General features: G+C 28.7%; 1 protein-coding gene across 4 annotated transcripts in view; it reads right to left on the bottom strand.

The window, feature by feature from the left end:
- Positions 1-21,109, bottom strand: part of SK (small conductance calcium-activated potassium channel) — a 237,333-nt gene that overhangs the window by 91,015 nt on the left and 125,209 nt on the right. For all 4 annotated transcript variants that reach the window (XM_076405133.1, XM_076405132.1, XM_076405134.1 and 1 more), the window contains exon 2: positions 7,091-7,358. In XM_076405133.1, the coding sequence (XP_076261248.1) occupies positions 7,091-7,323 (233 nt within the window). In that variant the 5' untranslated portion in view covers positions 7,324-7,358. The remainder of the gene's footprint in view (positions 1-7,090; positions 7,359-21,109) is intronic.

Raw genomic sequence — 21,109 nt, 5'->3', positions numbered from 1 at the left:
ATAAAGGCGAATAAAGTTTGTTGCTTAATTTTATCATTTAGTTGCAGATGTCAACGACACTGCCTGCTTCCGGTATTGTTTCAAAATTCATATCGTTTAAGCTAAAGCTTTCCTTTGTTTGCGGGAATAACAGCTTTTGGGTGTAAATTCTATTCCACATTATTCAAATTCATTAAATATATGAAAGTATCGATATATATGAAAATATATTTTTTTAATCAAACAAATACTCAGATAAGTCATTTATTTTTAAAACTATTTGTGTATTTTATTGAATTAATTAAAAATTATCTGATATTTTCTCTCTTTTATATAAATTAGTTATTATATTAACTGGAATTGTTATTATCTGTTATAATTCTGCTATTATTTGAACTCTATGTTGGAGAAATGACAAAAGAAATCTAACCATGATGAGGAATATTTTTATACATTAGCAAAAATTTAAATTTCTATAAAAATAAAAAAGGGCCTATATCTGGTGAGGACGACCGACACGTTGGATTTCCTTAAACGTGAATGACTAGAGACAATATATAATTTTCTTTCTAATTAAATCCCATATGAATACAGAAAGTTGACAGAATGTGTCTGTTTCTTCATTCTGCGAATTTTTCTATAGCCATATTAATCTCCCCGAAGCCAAATCGATTCGTTTAAGATATTTAGAAGTTACAGGAAAAAATGGAGACTCACCAATAAGATGATGCTTCATTTAATGAATTTTAGATTTAATGAATTACTTAATGAAAAATAGTCAATAATGAAATATCTAAGTTATAAGATAGCTTTGTATAACAATTGCTTTAGAATCTCGCCTGTAATCAAACTATTGCATTAAAAAACATAAAAATATATATACATACAGTTTTAAGTTAGAAAAATGAAACAGTATTTTTTCATTTAATTTGGGAAGTGGCCTTTTAACTCGTGAGTTTAAGTGAAATTTCCAGAGAGCACAGCAGTTGTACAGATTAATTAATCTTATAGATGCTCTGCTATAGACGTTTCCATGGTTGTTTTCTTTTCTTTTCGTTGACCTCGAAAATAGAATCCTATCCTATCCCATTAAAGAGATCGTTGGATCTAACGTATTAAATCTCCAGGAAATTCAATAGCAAACATGTTTATTATTCTTTATAATTTTACATTCTAATAGTTAATTATTTAAAAGTGCTTGTCATTCAATATTATGTTGTTTAAGTGTTATTGTAAATTTACAGTTTGCGTAAAAAAAGGTCGTGGAATATCGTTGCAATCTTTTTACTTGACAGCATAATATAATTATTATTTCTATGTTAAATATTCAAAGCTAAACCTATAGATATAGATATGAATCGAAGGAGAAAAATAATTTCGTATCTCTCGTAACTTTTGCAATCTACATCCTGCTAGATAAGAGGATTAGTGGTGATTTTATGTGTCCCTATTCCGTTTCCTTTTGTGACAATAAAATTATCCCCGCAAATCATTACTTCCTCAAACAAAGGAACGGGATAACGTAAGGTACTGTGGATTCTAAATAGAACTGAAACAACTATCTACTACTTCATACTATATCCATACTATAATACGATGATGTGGTGATCTAAAATTGAGAAATATTCTATAATTTGTAATGATAGTATTGTAATGGGAATAAATATTACTTTATTTTTCAGAAATGATAAGTAAAAGGTTTATAAAAACTATTTGTAGTACCAATTACTTTATATATATGCCAATTCAATAAAAAATCTTTATAAGTTCCGTAATGTACATTAGCCTGTTATTTGTTGAATTGAAGTGATTGCAGAAAAAAAAATGCCAAAAATATTACATGACATATATCATCATATGGAAAAATTGATAAACATGTTACTTTTTGAATAAATATAAAACTCTCAAAATATATGTATGTTGGAGTTAAATAAGTGAAACCTTATATTAAATTGCGATAGCATTAATATTGTTTTAGATATGCGGCATAAACTGAAACACACTCATTTTTGAAAATATACTTTTCATTGAATAACTCCAAAGCTAAAGATTGTATTTCTATTATATATTATTGTGTTATAGAGGATCTTTTTTGAGGCCATGCATCTTCTTTTGAGTTGGTATAAATTATTAATTAGATAATTCAGAGTTTAGTTAGAATTTAATGTAGATTAATGCATAAATTGTAATTTCAATATCAAAGCTCGTTAACTTGTTGGCTTATACCACAAGTATATTCAAGTAGATAATGAAGCGATAGTGTCTGTTATGACTTAATTAAATGCATTGCTTCCGAAAACGTGCATTATATTTGGCGTCAGTATATCAGCTGTGATAATCCAACAAAATAGATACTAAATTAATTCCGAAGGTGTAAGTACTATAATCACCTTGTTATTCACCCTATGCGTTAAGCTAACGGAAAGCGATATGCATATGTGCATAGTAAATATCCTACGCCTCTATAATTCACTTAAGATATACCCTTAGCGAGATAAATCCAGAGAGAGTTTTATTATCCCTGCTGACTCTATATATTAAGTACATTGTCAGGTCGATACTGAGATTTAAATTTTATTTAATTTATGAAATGTAACGGCTAGTGATTTATTCTTTAATTTTTTTAACAAAAAATTATTTTTCAATTTTTCAGCATTTAACTAATCCTAATGTTTCATAAAGTATAATAACAAAAAATAACAAAATAATACATTTTCCATTATATTTGAGATATATGTAGTTCTATATTAATTTTGAACATCACAATTGTTTAAGCTAAAATACACTTTTTATTTTTATAATTTGTGGCATCTAATTTATAGTGTATTATTACATAAAACTTAAGTTAGTCATATTATTTATGGTATAAATAAATTATTTAATGTAAATTTGGAATATATCATAGAGTTATATCGAAAAATATGAACTTAATATTTCAATAAAATTGGTTTTTATTTGTAAGACCAAGTTTCTCATATTCAAAAATTATTCTAGGTCAGGTATTTTAATAATTGCTTTACTTTCGAGAATTATATGACACTACATATTATGTACGTATAGGTACTTTAAGTTTATACTACTACATTATAGATATATACTCTAAGTTGTAGAAAGAAGGAAAAAACGTTTTTAAAAACAAATCAATAGTGGTAATATTCTCGGTGGTTAGCAACATATTCAAGTAGTTTAGAAAGAAACTACAAAGGAAGAAATGTATTTGATATGTGAAATATTCTAAGTCGAATATTTGAAATAAGTATCTTGTTTTCCAGAATTATTTCGAGTATAATGTTTAATTTTTTAAGAGAGAATATATTTTCGAAATCAAACTAATGGTTTTAATATTGTTTAGTGTAATTGATTATAAAATACATAAAATATAGCGATACATCAACAACTAGACCCATTTAGTATCAACAGAACCGTAGTGTATTATTGAAAATAGTTTAAAAAATAATATTATTAATTATATTTTTATTTTAATTGAATTATTATGACCTTTTTGATAAGAGAGGGATATTAATATCTATTGATATATTGATATATTGATTGATATATGGATAGACTATCTATTTTTCGATATATTTATAGATATTGATGAGCTATGTAGATATTATTTTGATGTAAACATAGTCTAGTTTTAAATAATTCTATATCATTATAAATGGTTGATAATTTTTTTCACAAAAACACTGCTAATTGCAGATTGTATTCCTACGTCTATTTTTTATCTTTGAATTTCAGACGTTATGAAAAAACTTTTTAATTTCGTAAAAACTTTGGTTGAATTTTTCTTCATTTATACTTAATTGCTTACTTTTATATATTTTTGGTAGTTATCTGATGAGATAGTGCGATATTAAAATGAAATTTATTTATTCAAAAATAATCTTTGTAAATAGTTCACGTTGATGTGTAGCTATAAAACATCTCCTCTAGAAACAATGTACAAAATGCATGAGAAATAATAATTTCAGCGCAGAAAACTGGAAGCTATCTTAACATTTTATATGCCGCTGCGATAAAATTTGTAGACATGCACACCTTCATATCCGGCTCCAGAGAATTAACTCTGCTGTTTCTACGATACTACTTTTGATATTATTCCTGATTCTACATATACATATTTAATTAGACGTGTTCTGAAACCAGAAATATAGTTTAGAAGACACGCTAAAAAGTAATTTTGACATAATTCCTAAGGGTTTAACTTAAATTGCACAAAAAAATAGGAATAATATATTTTAAGTTATACTTAGTTTTATTTTTTGCCATAATTCGCGATATTAAATTTACTGACTGTTAGACTGGACTGAGTGGTGATTGAAATATTAACTTCCTCTTAGATTTTACACCCCCGCCAGTTTTACACAATCATATTGTTTAAATGCAAAAACTGAATAAAAATATTGTTTTCCAGCATGATAGGGTTCAAATAAAATTAATTATTATCCCAAAGAATCTCGTGTATCGCAGGAATTGCGTTTGAAGGTAAAATATGATAAACTCATGGGAATCTCTCATGAATTTTTGCATTAGGCCTCTAAATAGGAACGTTTGTTCTTTGCATTTCAGATTATGGAGCCAAATAAAGATAGCCATCTTCATTTTGCACAACCAAAATGAAAATTCTAGTTGTAATTTTAGTACCAAAATTTACATCGATAATTTAATTGAAATGCATAATATGGGTTTATTCAGAAATAATTTTCCTTAATATAAAGAAGAAAAATATATTGTTACAAGTTAAACGTAAAAAAACAAGTACATGTATGATATTTTTGAAAAGAAATACATTGAGGGATGTAAAAATTCAAAATGGTAATACGTATTTCTGCGCAGATCCTTTTGAAACAGAATTGAACAGAATCTGTGCCCCCAGTTTCATGCAGATAAGAACCATACAGTATAATACCAAAGAGACTAACAACTAGGAGTATATGTGGTAATATTGAAAGCAAGGATCGATACATATATTTTTTGAATTTTGGAATTTTGCTATTGGTACCAGAAATCCATTTAAATTCGTCTCTGGGTGGGAAGCCATCTCTGGATTTTTTTTCTTGCTGCCAAAAGGAAGTATAAAACATAAAATATTTATAGTACTTTAGTTTATCATTACTTTAAAATAGTACGTGTACGTATACTACTTGAATATATATATATATATATATATATATATATATATATATATATATATATATATATATTCTATATATATATATATATATATATATATATATATATATATATATTCTATATATATATATATATATATATATATATATATATATATATATGTATATATATATATATATATATATATATATATATATATATATATAGAATATATATATATATATATATATATATATATATACATATATATAGAATATATATATATATATATATATATATATATATATATATATATAGAGCAAAAAATAATATAAACAGAATAAAAAACCTCTCGGTACATCGAAAAAATGTCTGCGTTGGCTACGACGTGCAAATCGCATGGGAAATAGTAATTTGGATGGGGAAAGTTGGAGGTATCTTAACATTTTATACGTAAGGGGCGCGATAAAATTCGTGAACGGCGGCATTCCTTTAGTTGCGCCCCCAGCGGAAATACCACCATTATATTTAAGGTCAGATTTTTTCATTTTATTTTTAATATCAAACATTTTGTTGTAAAATTTGTATGCGGTATATATTATACACTATATATTTTTATAAATGTTCCTTTATTTGTTAACCATCAACTAGATATAGTCCGTTAAAAAGTAATAATAGTGTCTGCGATTTGACCTAAAAATAGTATCGCTCTGGCTTTCGGCGATTATTAACTTGTTCAGATAGTTCAGAAAGTTCCTCCAGAGTACGAAAGTATGACCCATTGAAAAATTCATACCGGAAATAATAATTTTTCTACTATATTTGAGATATATCTGGTTGTTTATTTATTTTTGAATATCATAATATTTTAAGATATGATACACATTTATTTTTCATAATTTGTTACATTTAATTTATAGTATATTATTACATAAAGCATAAGCTAATAATATTATTTACTGTATTTATAAATGATTTTATGCAAATTTACAACATATAAATAATAATATTGAAAAATATAAGCCCTAATACTTCAGCGAAAATATTAAATTTCAGATATATAAAACTTATTCTAGGGCAGGTAATACAAATTATTATTTTGCTTTTGAGAATTGTGACTGCATTTGGAAAACGTCTATGGAAATATTAAAAACTCGAGTGTTTAAAAAAGAAAATTAAATGAAACAATATTGACGACGTCAGTATACAACTGTAAAAATATCTCTTTAGGTAGGAGTAGCGTACAATTCGCATGGGAAATAGTAATTTTCCTAGAGAAAATTGTAGTTTCTTAGCATTTTATATGTCCAGTATGCGATAAAATTCATGAACTGCTATAGTCCTACAGAGCCTCTAGAGAAATAACCTTATTATTTTAAAGGTTAGATTTTAAGATTATATTTTTGTTATCGTCATCGTATAATGGTTAGAAAGGGAAATAATTGTAAATTCAAACTAATTTACGTTCTATGGTTCTTAGTTTCTGAACTATAAATTTACTATGTTATATTAAACATGCAGTATTATGATTTACTTTAAATATATGTTTATATTTTTATTAAAGACCCATTTGACAGAAGACCATTATCTTAATCGTATATTCAGTACGGTGTCGATGGTTTCTCTTTTTTGTTTCATTAAATTGAATTGCTTGATTGATATATTTTTATTTTTATTACTTGTGGATCTGTGGAAAAAACAGTGAAATTTAACACATCCTCATAAAAATACTCCAGCGCCATCAAATTGCCAATACACGTTGACCAATAAACGTATCCAAAACGACTGGTAACTCGGTTCCCGAATTTAATACTTAAAAGTCAATTATTTTGGGGTTGTTCTCCAATACCTTTTTCGTAACTCGCGATTTTTCGGAACTTTAGTTTCAGCAGCATTCTCTATTAAAATATATATATTATATTAATAAAGAAAAACCTCAAAACTAATTAACAAAGAATAATTTAAGAGCGAGTATACGATCAACCAACATTACCTGCAATGTAATTCGATGTCTGGAACTGACCGAGTGCTATTTTCCTCAAGACACAATGATCCGTCTTCTTCACTATCCGAGAAAACCGATAGCTGAGGATGTTGAGAGGAAACCAGAAAGGTGGTACATTCTTGTCGCATCAAAACCGGCTTCGAACAGTTCGCTGGCGATGAGGCGCTTGTTAATGAGGGCTGGCCCACCAGAAGGCTTGCTGTCTCATCCTGACTACTCATTCTGGGTTGCCCTTGGGCCTAACCTATCTTTAAACCTAGAACACAAACAAATTTGATTAGTTCATGTATCACGAATATAATGGTTATTGTTTTTGTAATAATAAAAATATATGTATCCTGTTCAATATAAATAAGAGAAAAATGTGTTTCAATTAATTTTTTGGTTTAGAAAACTAAATCGCCAGTATATGTATCTTGTTTTATTTACAACCAAGTATTACACTCGTGTCTATTGTAATAAACTTTTTTTATACGTCCAGATTTATTTGAAGCTATTGTACTGAACCTTGGCTACAATAAATGACGAAATGTGCGTGAGAAAGAGAGGACGAGAGGAAACGTGAAAAGATCTTCTGTACGAAGAGACCTTTTTAACGAAGCCTCGAAGTGATAACAAGTTTAATAGGATCTGCCCTTTATATAAAAAAGTTTTCAATAAGAATCGTTTTATAAACACTTTTCACTTCCTTGTTCGTAATTAATCTTGATACAAATATAACATTAAATACCTGATTACATTTGATAAGTAAAGGAAATTTAATTATCTTTTGTGTTTTCTTTTACTTTATTATCAAATTTCAGTTATCACTTTTATTTTTGGTAGGGTTTATTGATTGATACTCTTCAAAGAATTTCAGAAATTTGTGTCCAATTGCAATTGTATTATGTAGATTTTTGTTATATTTTATAGTCTCCATTTAACAATTTAGGATTTATTTATGCAGGACCTATTTCTTAAATTGGGCTTTGAACCACGGTCGTCGCCATTAAGCCTACTGACTGGCAAGTAAAAACTTAGAGATCACCCCAAAAGACATACGGTCGTACCAGCTTGGTTGACGGCGTGATTATGATCATTATTCTTTCGGATCTTGGACAATCACAAACTTAAATGTATGACCATGCCCTAGCAGGATTTGAACCCGCGACTGTCACTAACTTAACGATATTGTTAATATATTTTCTAATTTACTAAAGTGATCGCAAAACTGCTAATTAAAATGCTTTTATAAATTAATGATCTTGAATATTAGTGCATAGTTTTTAGTTGGATATTTTACATATTGACACTTATTTGATAAATTAGAAAAACATTACATATAATAAAATATTTTAATTGATTCTGATTCTGGAGCCTCAAAGTTGTAACAGGGGGGCAAAAGTCACGCTACTATTTTGATTGCACGCCATCTTGGTTATGTAACGTTTAGCTCGGTTTCGTTTCAATCATTGTATTGTGTAGACGTCCAAATTTAATTTTAGATAAATATACGCCAGAAGAACGAGCTCAAATAGTGACAATATTTATTGAATATAATCGTTCTATTATTGCCGCTCAGAGGAAATTGCGTCAAAAATATCCTAATCGTCCAGTGTCTCACAAAACCACAATGTTATCGTAAAAATTCAATTAGTCCATTTCAATTGCTACCGAGAGATCCTGATCAACGAGTTGGGTACATTAATACAATCCTAAGGCTGTCTGGTAAAACTAAAGATTTTTCGTCTAAATTGATAATGAGCGAAGAAGCGCATTTTCTTCTCAGTGGCCATGTCAATAAACAGAACAGTCGGTCTTCGAGAGCACAGAAACCTCAATTAATTCATGAAACGTCATTGTATCTACTAAAAACAAATGTATGGTGTGGTATTCATGCTGGAAACATCATTGTCCTTATTTTTTTGAAAATGACCAACGTGTTGCAATTTACTGTTACAATTACTGCTGAACGGTACAAAGACATGATTCGAAATTTTCTTGTGCTTGAAATTAGAGAGCAAGGACTAGAGGACATGTGGTTTCAGCGACATGGGGCCACAGCACACACAGCTCGTTCACTAATTCAATTATTGAATGACCTTTTCTATGAACACCAATTTTGCGAAGTGGCAATTTAGCGTGGCCAGCCAGATTTCCGGATTTAACAGCACCAGACTTTTTCTTGTGGGTTTTTTAAAACCAAAAGTTTATGTGAACATACGATTCAATACCTTAAAGACAATGTTCATCACGCAATTGAATAAATTCAGTTTCAGATGTTGCAGGATGTCATGAAAAATGCGTGCTCAATGTAACGTAATGGTCACCATTTTGCCGAATTAATTTTTCAATAATAACGAAAAAAAAATGTAAGGACCAATTAAACATTTTATGAAAACCAAATATACTTACCTTTTATTTGAGCAGAGTTATAAGCAATCAAAATAGTAACGGGACTTTTGCACCACGTTGTATAATAAAGTTCTCAAAACGTGTTATTTTTAAATTTTTAACCGTTAACAGAAAAAGCAGGGTACTAAATTTGGTAAGAGTATTTCATTTGAAAAACTGTTACTAAACAATATAGACTTTCTTCTCACCGAACGGATTTGTGACAGAATTTTCGTGAAACGTAAAAGAAAATGAGAAGTTTTTTGTTCTTAATTCCCACATTTTTGAAAGTCGACAAGACAACCGACAAAACATTTAACTTTTCTCTTTTTTTATGAAAGACTTTGTGTGAGTATTATGCCAGGAAAAATACTGATGTCATGCTTTGAATCGCAGATGGATACAAGGAAAATTATTTTTTAAACTGCCTCTTCCCGTATAGTCCCTATGGCTTTTTTTTGTTTTTGATATACATTTTTATGTTACGGTAAAATAAAATGGAATAATGCGCGTGGAATACTTTTATTTCGATATGTGTTTTTTTATTGATAAATTTAATAAAAACAGGAATCGTGCCGTAATTCTGTGAAAAAAAAACAAATTTTTATACTTGAAAAAATCCAATTTCGTACACCCGCTTCAGTAATATGTAAAAATATTATATATGATCCTTAAATAACAAATATATTTCAACTTTTTGACATATTACATTTATTCATTTACATTGATTTTAGCCGCATCATTAATCTTTTAGATTTTTTCATGTTTAATCTTTCATGGCTGTTTATCAATTAATTTTTATGAAAATCAATTCCTACATTACTAAATTTAATTTTTTTTGTTATTCGAGACAAATTAACCAAAATGTTATTGTCACTATGAAGAACCTGCTTTGTACAGTCAAGCATATGATTTCGGCAGTAATATCATAGCATTCGGCTGTTTCTTTATTCACATTACTGGCCGGATTATGCGAATAAATATCTCACCATCCTTAATGATAAAGTTCTTATTACGACTAGTATATTGTTGCCAAATACACAAAAGTTTCAATTTTCCTCGATTCATATCATTCCTGACTAGCAAATCGCCTGACCTTAACATAAATGAACCGTGATGAAGAGTTCTAGAACAGAGAGTGAGCAGTAGATATCCATCTCCAACATCACTAAAACATTTGTTGGGACAAAATTTCATTGGAAACTATTCAGACTCTATGAATCTATTCCAAGAAGAATTGTAGCTGTTTGAAAAAACAAATAATGGCTCAATGCCTTATTAATAAATACATATTGTTATATAATGCTGGCATCAATTATCAATAAAAAATTAAAAGGTCTATCATTAAAAATTAGCGTTGGGAACTATCGATTGAAGATACTATAAACTGTTAATAGTCGCAAAAGTGTCTCTAGTAAAAAACTAGCGACTGAAAATAGTATTTACTATTTCAGTCAAATGCACACTTTCACTGTTTTTCTATTCAGCGATAACAGACGAAGATTTACGAATTCCTTCCAAACTAGTAAAATCAGTCAATCCAAATATAGCGAAAGAAACAGTCGATAGTAAAAATGAGTCAATTACTAAACAGTCGATAGTTTCCAACGCTATTAGATACATAATATAGACCAAAGGAGTTCATATACAATGATGTAAATATTATAGAGACATTAGTTGGTATACAAGATACAAAAAGGGTACATTTTATAGGATCACTGACAGAAGATTCTTTTATAGTCCAACAAAAGACTAAAATTGAAAAGAAAAATTGTCTGAAAGGGACTCTATTAAATAATAAAAATAACCACGGAGTTTTCCACAGCGGGGTAAATTTACGTGACAAAATTCTCGCCAGTGGAAAATGTAAATAGTGTTTTATTGTCATACCTCTAATGCTTTTATTTAAAGACCTCAACCTGGAGGGAAAGCATTAGGCGGCTAAGCGAAAGAATGTCATACATTAGAAATAAATAGGGTTTTTTTTACCTACACACATTGCATAATATTTTTGTAATGGGTTCTACTTTTGCATTATAAACACATAATAATCAATAAAACGAGACATATCTCGTTTTATTCATCATAATGAATATCCGGCCTATATTGAACGAGTACTCAAGATAAGGGTAGTACAGACAACTCGATTGACATTCGTCAGCCTCAAAACATTCAGGGAATGAGGTTATAGTAAAGATATTTTAGTCATAACCAAGAACTCGAGAGAACAACCCCAAGAATAAAATGTGCAAATTCTCGAAAGAACTATGAAGCCAGTGTTTTAGCTTTTAGCTGAAGTTCCTTTAAAGCTAGGATATAATATACATACGTCATTCGTCTCAGTAGATTTTACTTTATTTATTTTAAAAGACACTTTATTTATTGCTTCAAAAATATATCTACGTATATTTTAATCACAAAATATAGAGGATATAGAAGATGTTAAATGGGCGCATGTGAAACAAAGTTTTACTTTCTTGTTTTGTCACTAGGCGACTATAAATATAAAATGAAAATGAATAACAAATTTGACGTAATTAATTTTACGTTTATTCTATTGAAGAAATACTGGGTTTTTGGAACATTTTGGCAATTAGACATAATCTGTAGTATTTCCTAGAACTTTTAAATATTTTCTATGCCGTAGCATTTTTTAACCGTAGTATTTTTAAAATTTTTTGTTATACACTTAAGTGTCGTGTTCGAAGTTATAGTGTTTCGAATGGAATAATTATTTGAATATTTTCCAAGTTTTTCTGCTTTATATCAGAAGAAGCTTAAGTACATTAATATGACCTAACAGGTTCGTAGTTTGCAATTTAGACAGGCTGACTATAAAACAAAATATGGAATACCAATGTTTAATAAAGTCTGTACTTGCCAAAGTCCTAATTTTAATTTATAGTAACTCTATCATTATAGCAAGTGTGTATAATTGATTTTGAAATGAAATGAAAATATGAGCGTAAGTTTGGAATCAGCAGAAGTCGATTTTTCAAAAGAACAAATAAGTACAAATATAAATTTTTAACTGAAGTATAAAGACCAGTGACAAAAGATACCGAATTTATTCAAATTCACCAGTATTATAAATGTAACTTAACAACAAAAGGGAATTTATTTATATGCAATTATATTTTACATCAATAAAACAGAAGATTCTATAAACTACTGTAATGAAACTTTCCTCACATTTGTATTCTATAAACATTGTAAAATTGTATGGTATATTTTCATGTATTTTTGAAATATTGACTTAAAATGTAAAAAAAAACATACTTAATTAAAATTCGTTTTATTATTTTTAATGTGTTTTTATATTTGTCATTATTATATTTTCTTGGTATTCATATTTGACGATAGTTGCGACCTCTGGTAGCAAAACCAATCTAAACTTTTCACTATTAATATATGGGAGATTTCTTTACAGATTCTTTATGTTTTGTACTTTTAACTGACAATGTAGTTATCGGTTACAGTTACGGAGACAGTTGTTATGGATGTTAATCTAGCATTTAAGACCTTATCCATTTTCTATTTAAAAAAAAAACTAAAGATCCATATCTAGAAAGAATTCGCATTCATATAATTCCTATTGGTTAATATTTATTAGCTAAATCTTCGGTAAAACATAGAAGTTAAGATGAAATCGAATCTAACTTGAAGCAGTAAGAATTATACTCTGGTTTAATAAAAAAATAATGTAAAATACTTCACTGAATATTATTGAATAATTAAAGCAGACCAAGGATAATCTAATAATCTTTCCAGCTGGTTGATGAACCAAGTTTTACCATATAAATCTACCTATTAACGGATCTAGTATTAAGTAGAATCTAAAGATTAAGAGAACTTACATAATAATTTCAAGCTGAACGAAACCATTATTCTCAAAATTACATGGAGAAAATTATTTTATTGATAGCTTTAATTTAGTTTCACTGCATCTCGTGGTTTAAAAATTCCTTATAATACTCGGAACTTATAGTTGAGACACAAAAATACGATCTTCATACTAGAACGCTTTTATAATTATTTGAATTATTAATGGTATTTGGCAAACTGAGAGTGTAACACGCGTTTAAAAGAATAAACGTTTCGCTATATCCACTGTTAAAATAGCTGGCAACGATAGTGGTGATAAAATCAATTTGAAAATGTTATTTTATATTAATTAGTTCAACGTGTTTATTGCTTATATCAAATAGTTCATATTATGAACATCGATTCACATTATATTATTATTAATAATTATATTCTTTGGTGTTACAAATAATCACACGCGTTTTGAAATTTGTCAGAATAAAAAAAGAACCGAAAGTACAATGTCGGGTGAATAAAACGGATCGAGTATAACTTATTTGTTAAACTTTAAAATAAACTTATGTGTTTTGCATGATAACATTCACCAGATGTTTCAGTAATTCATACCAGATCATACAATCATATATCATACCAAAATTAATAGTATTTAGACACACACTTACAGTTGGCTAATTCCAATTCACGTTCTATTGAGACTTAGTAGCCCTATAGTCTAACCATTTTTATTACCAATGATAACCTGATACAAGACACATACATTTTTCTCTTTGAAACAGCTTTTCCTACAGGGTTTTTAAAGGTTTCATTTTCTTATAAATGCTGTGAAACTATCACTTCAATAACACTGAAGGAAGAAGCCAATGTATATGTTAGTATAAACAACATCATTAAGTAATATTTTCATTATGCATATATTTTTGTGTGTTTTTCAGTATCTGCATATTAATATGTTTATGTTAAATCCATTATATTCAGCATGTCTTGATTCTGTCTACCCTAAATTATTAACAATGGTAGATCTTAAAAATAGGAATTTTTGGTCATATTTCGACAAATTTTGAAAAATGCAGTCTCATAGGGCAATATCGGGTCTATAAGGTGGATGCATCAACATTTTCCAGTTTCAATCTCTCTTAATTTTTGTCGAGCTAGTAAATATGTCTGTGGCTCTGCATTGTCATGATGGAGGACATAGCTTTTCCTATTGAGCTCTTCTAAAAAATTTTTTGAATCGGCTGCTTTGTTCATATTAACAGTAGATGACCTATTTAATGGTTTGGTTATCATCGAGCAGAGTTCATGCTGAGTAATCACCCTCCATTCTCACTAAACACTTCCTTGGCGCCAATGCAGCCTCTGGAACTTATTGTGAAGTTTCTCCTGACTCCAACCACGATATTTTTCAAGCATTATCGTTGTACGTGATCCATTTTTCATTTATTTTCTTTTTTTTAGCTCGATTTCGATTAGGGTCATCATGAATTTATAAATGGACATAAAGTTTATCAAAGTTTTCACTAATAAATCATGTGGAACCCAAATATTGAGCTCCTTTTGCCGACCAGTCTTAAATAAATGGTTCCACGTTGATTTATGGTGTATGCTATATTGAAAAATAGAGATCTGGTTCCGTATATTTAAAACCTTAAGCCTCAAACCCAACCTGTTATATCTTTAGGTAGTTAATTTCCTTTTAATATACTGGATCCTAAAGAATATCATGGAATTATATTAATTAAGTAGAATATTAGATTGATATTTAATTATATATTGGTTGTAATGTCAATATCTTCTTTAACAGGCCGGCTAATTGGATATTAAAGTAAATTATGTAAAGTTGAGCTGCTGACAAGGTAAAACTTGAAATATATCCCGGTTAAAGTTAATTTAAGCATCTAGTTTACACTGAAAAACGATCTGCTTTCGAAGCAGATATACGTTCCTTTATACATAGTTTCTTTGTGGTTTCACCTTCTATTCGCCATGGTTTTTAACAAGATTTTCTTAAAGATTATTCAGGTCACGTAGAAAAGATACTATTGTCTATGAGAAATACCTTAACTTAAGGATGACGTTGGCATCTCAAACGAGGGGTATAGAGCATTCCCTTTTGTACTCCTTTTTATGTAATTTTTAGAATATTCAAATATCTTAGATCTTTACGTTGCTCCTAATTAGTTACAGTATTGTTAATTATTCGGTATGTAGCAATTAGATTAATGATTAATTATAATTAATGGTAAAATATTTTAATATACTTTAAAAAATTAAGACAAAATAATTTTAAATAATAGTATCGGGTCTAAAAATTAATTTTAAAGGATGTACAATAGATGGTGTTACTGTGCATCAAATCACATCTGGTATATTTGTAACCAACTTTCTCACTTATAGGTTAAAGTTTTTAGTATGTAATTCTAAAAAAAAAACTTTTTAATGTTTCTGAAAATGTCTGAATTTATACCGAATAAATTTCATAAAGATAGCTGAAGGTTATCGAAGGCTATATGAAGCTTATGACAATCATGCGACATCGATTTCAACATTTGTATACTAGTTTAGACATTTTAAGAGTGGTGATATATATGACCCCGAAGACAAAGATCATTCTGGACAGGCAAAATAAATTGAAGAAACGAAGATTTGAGGGCATTATCGGCATCAATTGATGCGTCTGGATAGAGCACTGCCTGAAAAACCTACCCGTCGTATTCTCCAGACCTTGCTACTTCTGATTACTGTTACGTATGAAAAAATACGTCGATTCGTGCCTACCCTTACATGATATATCGTTTTTTCGAGTTCAAATAAAATCGTGAACTGCCTGAAAGATATTTGATATTTCTCGCCGATATTTTTTGTCCAATATATCAATATTTTTTGGGCCGAAATTTTTGTCCAAGAAGGGTCGATAATTGTAAATCACAAGTATCGAACTTTTAAATTGCAAAGTAAAATATCGATATTATAAAGCTAGGGATTTCGAAGAACAGTATCGAATTTTTGTTTTAAAATTTATTTGTTCGTCCATATTCGGATATATCAGTTACTATTATCTATTACTAATTGCTATTTGTTCTGTTATTCGAGCGTAACTTACGTTCCATAAATATTATTATATTGATATACGGATTTGGGAGTTTTCCATGGATACGTCTATTTGGATAATTTCTTAAGACCAAGTAGCGGAAGCAACAGCGATTGACATATTCAAATCAATAAAAGGTCAGAGCAATATGGCGACGGGATTTTTCCAATTATTTATTTTCTAATAGGTTAAGCAATATTTAACCGTGCTTTGTTCATTTTGCAATCTGACTTTCTGTTGTCTGAGTATGTAACCGCCATATTTTTTCTAACGCTATATATTAATTGCTATTGAAAGCAAACTGCTAAAAATATCTTTATTTCGCCCATGTATATATATATATATATATATATATATATATATATATATATAGGGGAAAGACAAAATAATATGAAGACTTGACATATTAACAATATATACTTATTAATAATATTGGACCACCACTTGCTTTTAAAACAGCAGCATTTCTTTGCAAAATAGATTCGTAGTTGTTGACACACTATTTTACCAAAATATCCGCCAATTGCCTCAGTGGTGTTGCGGATGGAAATATACTACCCACTTTTGGCTTTAGAACTCTCTATAATGGTCCAATTGCGTTGAGGTCTGGAGATTGTGTCGGGCAAGGAAGGAAGATATTTGATGATATATTAATACTCCTCAAACCAAGACTAAACTTTTTGGTTGTTTGTATCATCATCTATGATGATACAAACATGGCAGTGTTTGGCGGCGACACGCTAGTTTAAGTAAGAACTTCATTCATGCTTCTTCATTGAGGATATCGAGGTTTCCATTCGAAATAATCCCGCAAGTGACGTGAATGGACAGACAAGCTAAATACCACGATATTGCCACCAAAATGATAGCGGAACCTTTGCTTCATTGAATTAGCATTACTGGAGAGCTGGAATCTCTATAAATCCTATATTACTTTTGCCGAATATATATCTCCAAATTATTTATACCGTCAAACTATTTATAAACATTGTAATTTAATATAATTGGTCATTGGAACGTATACAAGGTGTTGGTTTACGAATTACTAAAATAAATCATTTGTTTGTTGATTTTTGAAAATCGCACAAACAAGCCAATGATGAATAATCGTTACCTCTATAATGGTTGTGTCTTCTATGAATAATTCAAATAATGAAATAAAATTGAGTGACTTTATATTTGTTCCACGGCACTAAAGACAGTTCATATTAAACTGTTCCAACGTTATTTTATATTGGACATAAAGCAAAACTTAAACTATCAATCAGTTTCAGCACAAACAGTATTCAATGTATGTATGTATGTATATTCGCCTGTTTCCTGACAGAATAATATTTTCATTTTTATAGGATAGATAGAAGAATATTTAATTTTATAGTATTTATTAGGAAAATAAGCCAACTTAAGACGAGGCAATAGGCAATAGGAATAACTATTCGGTTAATTTTTGTAGAGATACCAGAAAATGATAAAGTAGTAAGTTTTCCTCACACAATAAACCTGCTGCAATTAAGATAACAGCTTTATCTTCAACATTTCTACAATACAAAAGTAATATCTATTATAGGATCAAAATAAGATTAATCAAAATAAAATTGAATGAACCCCAATAAACTTGTGCTGTATTCCATGTCAAGGTCATTAGACAACCTAATAAACTTGATTAAAATCGGTTTTTAGAACTTTTATTCTAAACACATCATAAATTATCTTACGCGAGTAAAGCTGCCAAAGGAAAAAACAATACTATTAAAGATTCCTCAATCCATCATCTTAAGGTTGAAATTAACCCGAAGCATGGCCTTTTTTCCACATTTCCTTTTCATTAAATCCACATTTTTCTTAGGTATTTGTGTACTTTTTCGAATGGTGAAAATATGAAAATGGAAAGAACGAGGCGAGATAAACAAAATCGAAATCTGTAGCGGAATCATCGACCTCGAAATATTTCTCCTCTCCATTCTCCGTGGAATGAAAATAAGTCGATTCCCATTAGATTGACTAGAAATAGATGCCTATAGATGTGTGAAAAAGATGTCATTTATTATTCAATTTAAGTTCTATGATGTACGAAGTGGATACAGTTTTTTATCTTTGCGCTTCGATTTTATATATAATATATTTTGGAGAAAATATTTTTTTATTTTTAAAATAATATCAACAAGTTCGCGGAGATGAATCGTGAACTGTTACCATCCCCTAATTTATGGATGTATTGAAAAATATCTCTGGAAATATTTATTCAGGTGTGAAATAGTCTAAATATATCAAAGAATTAATTAATAAAAATTAAAAAAAAATAAATATTATTGAAATAATTAATACTTTAATTCACAGTGTTGGTGGAAAGTGATATTTTTCTTTTATGCTTTTTCTGTACTGAAAGACTAAATTTTGCATTCAATTAAAAAATTGACTACGATAGGTTTTCAATATACAAAATTAGTTCATCAATGATCATAATTAATTTGCAACTATTTCTTAGATCTCTATTTCTTACTGAGTTACAGTTAGAAGATTGAAAATGGCGCCTACATTTTTAGGGCTATATATATTTTTCCATGCAAAATGTCAAAAATAGACACTACTGTAAGTTTTTGATGTTACAAAAAGGAGAAAAAAATAATAATGAATAGCGCATTGTCATGTAGAAAATCTAAGACAATGATGATATATATGCGATTTTTGATGTAAGATATAAAACTATATGTCTTCAATTCATTTTATGACATCAAATTTTCTATCCCATATTTAATTTAGCACATTTTTTATCTATATGAGAGTTTTATCACTCTACCTCAATGTTATATTAAGTGGGAATCACAGGTTTGGAAATTATGATTAAAGTTAAAATTTTCTTGACTATATGTAGTCTTTGGTCTCCAAATTACTTGGTTAATCATCATTTTTTATATCGTAAATGAGAAAAAATACACAATTTTGTGTTTATTTATTATAATTAAAAAAATATAAAATAATAAATAGTGCCAATTTAACATGGTCGCCATAGACCGCAACACCGACCCGTTTTTATTGAAAAATCTATATTATAATCTGGAAACATCATATTATATATATAGTTGCATTTAATCTTAAATTTAACTACAATTAGTACTTATAGAGTATGTAATGTATACAAAATCAAATACTTAATAAATTATAGCTATCCACAACCTGTTATAATCTATAACAATACAAAGTTTTAGCACATAATAAGAGTAAATTTTCCCAAAGTTTGCTTTTAAGACATAAAACATCTTTATTGCCAGAGAGGAATTTACTAGAACTTGTTTAAATTTATTACCCTACTTAGGGCAATTCGAAACAAATACACAATACATGTTAAATCTTTAACGGAATTGCATTCTGTCATACTGTAAGTCCATTGTTTCAACCTTTAGAAAATATCAATTAAAAGTTACTCTTTTAAATGTTTAATTTTATATATACATATATGTAAAGTTCAGTCATATAAAATGTGTTATAACGGTATTTTGTTCCTCGTTATATTGTGTCACAACGTTTAAAAAGAAATGACATCCGTTTGAAAATATATCATCAATAACTTTCTTTATGGGCGTTGGAAATGAAATTGCCTTTATAGTATCGGTAGGTTCCTCGAAAACAAGGCATTAGTTTCCTTTTTTACTAACATATTTAACAATAAGGGATATTTCCTGAAAACTTTGAACTATTAATAAAATAGCCCTGGCCGTTATAGCCGTATGATCGTAAATATGACCAAGCTATGGATAAGAAATATAAAAATAGCAATGAAATCCTTCCCTCGAGAGCACCTCCTTAAAATTGTAGCACGATAAAATATAAAAATCCATCGGATTTTTTTTTGCGATACCAAAACGATTTGGTATTGTATATTTTAAATTCTACTTATAACTAAAAGAAAATTCAGAATAAAATATAGAAATTATTTAAAATATAACTTTCAGTAACATGTAATATAAACTAAATTGAACACTTTTGGTCCTGGAATACCGATGACGCCACTTAACCTAATAGTCCCAACCTTTAAATGATATGTGCGTTAAAGAAAGAAATCTTGTTATTTTTTAAATAATACAAGTGTCCTAAGACTATAGAAATCTATGGCTAAGTTGAACGAATTATCCTTCGGATTGCTTTGACACCCACTGACTGGTCCAGATTTAGAACTATGAAGACAAAATCCTTTATGGAAAAGTTATAAAAATTTGAATATTACTGATGTATTACACTTGGCACCATGATGAATGAAGTTGATTTTTGCCTAAAAGTTGTTATTTCAGTTTAAACAAAAATGTTATTTATGTTGATTATATACAGGTATTAGTATTCTTAATAACATATAAAATTGATTCATATAGAAATAAAGCTCATATATAAAAAGCAAGAAAGTCTGATTTAAAAGGTGAAAATTCCAACAGGCAAGTAACAATATAAATAATCGGACCCAAACTTGGAAAATAAAACTTAACGAAAGTAAATTTGCCTATGTGCATTTTAGTATTCTTAATAAAAAATTTAAAATTGATTCATAAAGAAATAAAGCTCGTATATAAAAAGCAAGAAAGTTTGATTTTAAAAAGTGAACATTCCAACAGTCAAGTAACAATAAAAATAATAGGACCCAAACTTGGAAAATAAAACTTAACGAAAGTAAATTTGCATATGTACAGTTCACGTATAAGCAGCCCATACATACACCAATAATAATAAATAAT

This window comes from Rhynchophorus ferrugineus, unplaced genomic scaffold, assembly GCF_030347505.1.
Source record: "Rhynchophorus ferrugineus isolate W39M unplaced genomic scaffold, kcgeb_rfMv2 rfM5, whole genome shotgun sequence".
NCBI classification, from domain to species: domain Eukaryota; kingdom Metazoa; phylum Arthropoda; class Insecta; order Coleoptera; family Curculionidae; genus Rhynchophorus; species Rhynchophorus ferrugineus.
This window is presented reverse-complemented; position numbering and strand designations above follow the sequence as displayed.